Source organism: Cucurbita pepo, chromosome LG01 (assembly GCF_002806865.2).
Source record: "Cucurbita pepo subsp. pepo cultivar mu-cu-16 chromosome LG01, ASM280686v2, whole genome shotgun sequence".
In the NCBI taxonomy this organism is placed as follows: Eukaryota; Viridiplantae; Streptophyta; class Magnoliopsida; order Cucurbitales; family Cucurbitaceae; genus Cucurbita; species Cucurbita pepo.
In genome coordinates, this window is record NC_036638.1 from 13,480,617 (window position 1) to 13,487,111 (window position 6,495).

The 6,495-nt window shown below is 36.6% G+C and overlaps 1 protein-coding gene across 2 annotated transcripts; it reads left to right on the forward strand.

The window, feature by feature from the left end:
- Positions 1 to 960: 960 nt before the first annotated feature.
- LOC111805772 (zinc finger protein WIP6-like) lies at positions 961 to 3,308 on the forward strand. Of its 2 annotated transcripts, XM_023691005.1 has the most exons (3): positions 961 to 1,858; positions 2,168 to 2,222; positions 2,818 to 3,308. In XM_023691005.1, exons 1-3 carry the CDS (start codon positions 1,436 to 1,438, stop codon positions 3,225 to 3,227), a joined length of 888 nt encoding a protein of 295 aa, XP_023546773.1. In that variant the 5' UTR covers positions 961 to 1,435; the 3' UTR covers positions 3,228 to 3,308. The 2 variants fall into 2 exon arrangements, with proteins under 2 accessions (XP_023546773.1, XP_023546764.1); XM_023690996.1 differs by lacking the exon at positions 2,818 to 3,308 and having other exon boundaries at positions 964 to 1,858; positions 2,168 to 2,713.
- The last annotated feature ends 3,187 nt before the right edge of the window (positions 3,309 to 6,495 follow it).

Genomic DNA, 6,495 nt, shown 5'->3' on the forward strand with positions numbered 1-6,495 from the left:
AAAAAAAAAAAAAAAAAAAAAAAAAAAAAAAAAAAAAAAAACTTTAGTAATAAGACTCGACCTCGGTTGGAGTTGAAGAAAAAACGTTAGAAATATTGTGCATACCATTTTGAGGGGTGTTTGCTTAACATTATGTTTTAGTTTTTATAAATAAATAAAAATGAAATTCTAATGGTTTGGTTGTGAAGTGAAACGTCCATTGTTATCAATTGTTATAAAACCAAGTTGAGCAATCATTTGAGGTGGTTTTAGGTGTGGGCGGTGAGATAAAAAATGTGTGGTTTGGGTTTTGAGAATAAAGTGATCCCAATCCTTCACGAGGTGGTACTACATCTAAGTAATAAATTGATTGAAGATATTCTCCCTTATACCACAATTTAATATGAGTTTCTTTATTTAATTTATTATAGTTGGAGTAGAAGCTCTCACACCCTAATGCTATTTCTCTTCTCACACCATGATAATAAACTTTGGAAAAACAAACAAATACTTTTGTTGCAGAGCACCATACTTTTACACCTTCACAATCTCGCTACATGTTACCCCATAATTAAACTCAATTTTCTTCTACTTACTCCTTTTTTCCAATTTAGACTCACGTACACTCGAGATGTACTTACTCCAATGGTGGATTGCCCATTGGGTTTTTCTTTCGTTTATTTTTCAACGTTAAAGGTCTTAATCCTTGTCGTAATGGGTGTTTTTATTACAGTGTTTTGTCTACTTCTGTATTTTTAAACCTTTTCCTTCGTTCTTAAACTGTGTTTAAAGGGGAGAGAAGGAGTAGGATTTGTTGGGATGTGTTGAATATCGTAGAAAGACTTAGTTTTGTTTACCGCTAGACCTCAACGTTTGTCACAGGTTCAGATTGGAAAGCCGAAAGATAAAAAAGAAGAAGAAAAAAAAAGAAATGAAAAGAAAAAGAAAAATGGTTTTTTTAGCGTCGCCATCACTGCCACTATCAGCATCTCCTTTAATAACAAAAGTGGGAGAGAGTGACCCACGCCTTCGATTCTACTGTTTTCCATGTCCTCTCACTCTATTTTGCTTCTCTCTATCTATCATTCCTCACTCTATCTTCCTCCCCTCAGATAAAAGAAAGAGCGGTACGCCATTCTAGGCATGGACTTGGCCCACTCCTTCTCCTTCTTTGCCGCTTCCTTGTCTCCTCCATTCCCATTCCTCTCCACCTTAACCTCTGCATATCAACTTCCCACCTCAATGTCTAATTCAACTCAACTCTTTTCTCGTCTTTTATTTTAATATTAATATATCCAACATCTGATCATGTTAATATGTATTTAAATATTTGACGTTTATAACAGATAATATCATCTAGTTGTGTTACCCTTTCTTTATTTATTGCCTGTTTTCCTTCCATGCTCCACACCTATCTTCTCTCTCACGGAAAGGTCTGTCTTTTTAATCAACAAACATGCGGAGTGGGAACTTGACTTGCATATCGTCGAGTGAGAGCGCGTGTTTGGAGGGTGATGAAGAAGGAGGAGGAGGAGGAGGAGGAGGAGAAGACTCCATTTTCCTATCCCTTTGTCCGCCAGGCCAACGCCACACAGTTTCTTCCAAACACCGACAACTCCAAAACAAACAAAATCCTGTTACCCCTAATTCCTCTCTCCAAAACCCTAATATTCTTCATCATCAACATGCTGCTGTCACCGTCGCTATGCATATTGGTCCCCCTGCCACCGCCGCCGCCACCGAATCCAACGACGTCTCGGCTGCCCGCCCGGTTGATGGGCAGTACTGGATTCCTACGCCTGCCCAAATCCTCGTTGGTCCCACCCAGTTCTCCTGCTCTGTCTGCAGTAAAACCTTCAACAGATACAACAACATGCAGGTTATTTCCCCTCTTTTTTTTTTTTTTTTTTTTTTTTTTTTTTTTTTTTNAAAATCTTTCAGTTTGATTTGCTACATAGACATATTCTTTTGGTTTTTCTGTTTTTTATGAATTGAAAAAAGCATGGAGTTAAAAAAGAAAAGGTTCGTTTTAAAATTTTTTGTAGTGATTCTTGTTTCAAGTTATGATTTAAGAACAAAATGGAGTAGAAATAGAGGCAAAATTGAGACTTAAAACACGATTTGAAAGGAAAATTTGAGGTATGAGAGGCTAAATTTGACCCAAAGAAGTTGAATTTTGCAAAAACAGATGCACATGTGGGGACATGGATCACAGTACAGAAAAGGGCCAGAATCATTAAGAGGATCAAAGCCAGCTTCATCAATGCTACGACTTCCATGCTATTGCTGTGCAGAAGGGTGCAAAAACAACATAGAGCATCCAAGGTCAAGGCCATTGAAAGACTTCAGGACTCTTCAGACCCATTACAAGAGAAAGCATGGAGCAAAGCCTTTCAGTTGTAGGAAATGTGGGAAGCCCTTTGCAGTCCGAGGGGATTGGAGGACACATGAGAAGAACTGTGGAAAGCTTTGGTTTTGCATTTGTGGGTCTGATTTTAAGCACAAAAGATCCCTTAAAGACCATGTTCGAGCCTTTGGAGATGGGCATGCACCTCATACGGTCCAACTTTGTGAGGTTGAAGATGATGATTGGGATGATAATGATGATCATGAACATGTAAATGGATCTCAACCCTGGTCAATTTATCATTAATTTTAATTTCCATGCTTCTTAATTAATCTACCATTTTGTTCCCTAATTGTTAATTAATTAATTAATTATCCTTATCCCATATATGCATGCCTTTTGATCAACTTTTACTTGCTCTTTGCTTTTTGTTGAATTTCCAGAAGTGTACCCAATACCTTTACTGANAAAAGGGCCAGAATCATTAAGAGGATCAAAGCCAGCTTCATCAATGCTACGACTTCCATGCTATTGCTGTGCAGAAGGGTGCAAAAACAACATAGAGCATCCAAGGTCAAGGCCATTGAAAGACTTCAGGACTCTTCAGACCCATTACAAGAGAAAGCATGGAGCAAAGCCTTTCAGTTGTAGGAAATGTGGGAAGCCCTTTGCAGTCCGAGGGGATTGGAGGACACATGAGAAGAACTGTGGAAAGCTTTGGTTTTGCATTTGTGGGTCTGATTTTAAGCACAAAAGATCCCTTAAAGACCATGTTCGAGCCTTTGGAGATGGGCATGCACCTCATACGGTCCAACTTTGTGAGGTTGAAGATGATGATTGGGATGATAATGATGATCATGAACATGTAAATGGATCTCAACCCTGGTCAATTTATCATTAATTTTAATTTCCATGCTTCTTAATTAATCTACCATTTTGTTCCCTAATTGTTAATTAATTAATTAATTATCCTTATCCCATATATGCATGCCTTTTGATCAACTTTTACTTGCTCTTTGCTTTTTGTTCACCGTCCTTTTTTTTTTTTTTTTTTTTTTTTTTCTTTCTTGAAACACTATAATTTGAATTACACCCTTGTAATCCAAACACTATAAATTAATGTAGTAAAAAACAAAATAGGTAGTGTCAGTTCACCTGTGAATAGTTTTTTTCTGGAAGAGAGAGAGAGAGAGAGAGTGAGAGAGAGAGAGGGAGAGAGAGAGAGAGAGAGGCGGACTGACAGAGAGAGAGGGAGAAAAGTGGGAGAAGATGAAGACAAACAGTAAAATGAAATCCAAGGTTCTATGTAATGTAATGTAATAATAATTAAAGATTAAAGGAAGAGGAAGAGGAAGAGGAAGCATAGGATTGGAAAAAAGATGGTTTGTGGATCAGATATATAGGGAGAGACAATATGGCTGACAAAAGGGTCAGGGAAGTCACAGATTGTACTGTTGATGGGTGGGTTTGCAATTCCAGAGAAAGGAGAGAAAAAGAGAAGAGCTTGGCAGTGGCGTCAGTGAGAGTGAGTCTAAGTAAGACTACCACTACTACTACTACTAACACTTTCAACCACAGGTTTACCCCATTGTGTCAGCCCAGAGGTTTAAACACAGGAGAGGACCAGTGGGTTTAGGGCTTTTAGGGCTTTTAGGGTTTTTTAGGGTTTTTTTTTTAGGGTTTTTTAGGGTTTGGATTTCTATTGCTCTTTTTAGGGTTTCACCCCCAAAACCCCAAAACCCCCTTCCTCCCTTTTCCTTTTCAGACCAACTACAAACAGATACTACGATAGATCTTGAGACACCTGTTGTTTGCCTCTTTTAACTCTATTCACTCATAATTATGTGCATTACCCTTTCCCCTCTCCCTCTCTCCTTTCCATTTCTGTCTCTTAACCTTCTCTTCTCTCCTTTTAAACTACTTTTTCCTGCTCCATGCATGCAGTTTTTTCTTTTTCACTTTTTCTGTTTTTTTTTTTTTTTTTTTTTTTTTTTTTTTTTTTTTTTTTTTTTTTTTTTTTTTTTTTNTCATTATTAACATACATCTTTTCATTCATTAACTCTCTCTTTCCATCCCCTCTCTGCCTGCCTACTTATCATCATATCTATTTTGTTTCAAATTCTTACAAACAGTAGGGGAAACAAAAGATATTGATATCAATAAGTCAGTGTGTTAACCTATCTTTTTACTCAAACATAATCACAACCCACGTCTAAATCTTCTTTATTTCTAAATAAAGTAAAAGATTAAGAATGTGGAAACGAAATGTAACAAGTTTAAGATCCGAGGCAAAGGGGGGATCCGTTTTTACTGACACAATGCCTTTGAGATCTGTATCTTGGAAGGACCCCAACTAGCATTTCCTTTCTTTCTTTAACTCCAACCTTTTGTTTGTCTCCATTTGTTTGTTTGTTTTTTTATTTTAACTGTGACTTCGTGGTAAAAAGAGTTATGGGGTTTCAATTTGACTGTTTTTTTCTCACCCAAAGCAAGTTTAAGTCTCGGCCCATGGAGCTTGACCTTCGGGCCTTTGTTCATTTTGGCGCTTTTGAGTTTACTTGACCAACGAACATGGCCCAACTCCGTGAAGGGATTGGTCTAGAGCCCTTTTGATTCGCCAAGCCCATGGAGTCCTCATAGTCCAAACATTTGACAACATTCTAAACAAGGGAGGGGTTTAGCCCACTCCCTTTGAGCTCCTCATTAGCATTCTGGCCATTTGCCATTAAGTCCTCCAGAAGTTTGCTTGACCACCTTTTTATTTTCCTGAATATAAGTCCTCATTTTGAGATTCCTTAATCAGATCGAGTCGTTCTTCGTTGAGAGGTTTTCCCTCTACTGACCGGATTCAAGGAGAGCTCGAGTAAACCGAACACCTTCTGAAGTTCACATGATCATTCAAACTATTTATCGAGTTCCAATAAAGTTTTCATTGCTTTTATTGATGAGAGTAAACAAGTTACTTGTTGGGCTATTCCAATAATCTTCTCGTAAGACAACTCCACTGTTTAGATCCTTAGTTCAATCTGATGCTTTAAACACGTCTTAAGTCTAGGAAGAGTTTTTCCTCATCATAGATATTCAATCTCGACGTGTGAGGAATGATGATTATGATATGTTTATGCCTTGAATAGGTATCCATGAAGCTTATATATCTCTAGTGGCATGTACTAATTTGTCATATGTTTTATTCAAGTGGTAAAATCAATATACATTCTTCATTTTTCATCGACCATTTTTTACTAAGACTACATTTCACATGTATCGAGAGTAAGTTGAGTTCTCAAATGAATTTGACATTCAAGTAAGTGACTCACTCACTTAGTCAACTATTATTTCATTTCTTGCTTAGTCCGATGCTTGACATGTTTGTCACACACGAGTTTAAAATCTTTGTGATTAAAATCTTTGTCGATATTAAACCAATGGACCTTAGCATCAATTGGGGCGCAAGGAAAGTTAAGCTTTCCCTCAACTCAACCCTCAGCTTGGTCTGATAGTAATTCATCTTAAGTAAGATTTGAAAGTATATGTTTAATTGGCAATTGATGCGGTTACAGCAACCATTTAAGTTACCAATTTGTATTCGATATCCCTTTAATTAAGTGTCTCATACATATACTCCCTGTCATTTACCTTGCTTTTCTTTCGTAACAAAAGAAAATGGTATAATTCTCAAATTTAACAACTTTCCCTTCCATGTATTTAATTTCTTAATTATACAAGCAATTAAAAATGAATTAGAAAGGTTATTAGATTTATCCTAATGAATTCTAGTGAAGTGAAGAGACGAACAGAGAGTTGAATAAGGCAAAGGACAAAGGAAAATGACGTCGGAACAATTTCAAGAAGAAAGAGAAAGTCGCTGAATTTTGTCGCAGTGTAAACGAGTGAAAAAGAAGAGATCCGACAGATCTAGATCATTCATTCTAATTTCGTAATAATCAGTCTCATCAAAGAGAAGAGAGCACAAAGTAAAAAAAATAAAAAAGGATGGGATTGAAATCCATCGTTGTGGCATTACTACCTTCTTTGTTATTAATCGCATCAATCGCGAATGACCAATCCATTTTTCATGTCACAAGTATGTCAAACATGAACTTAATATTACACAAGTATATTGATAAAAAAAAAAATATATATATATATATATATATATATATATATAT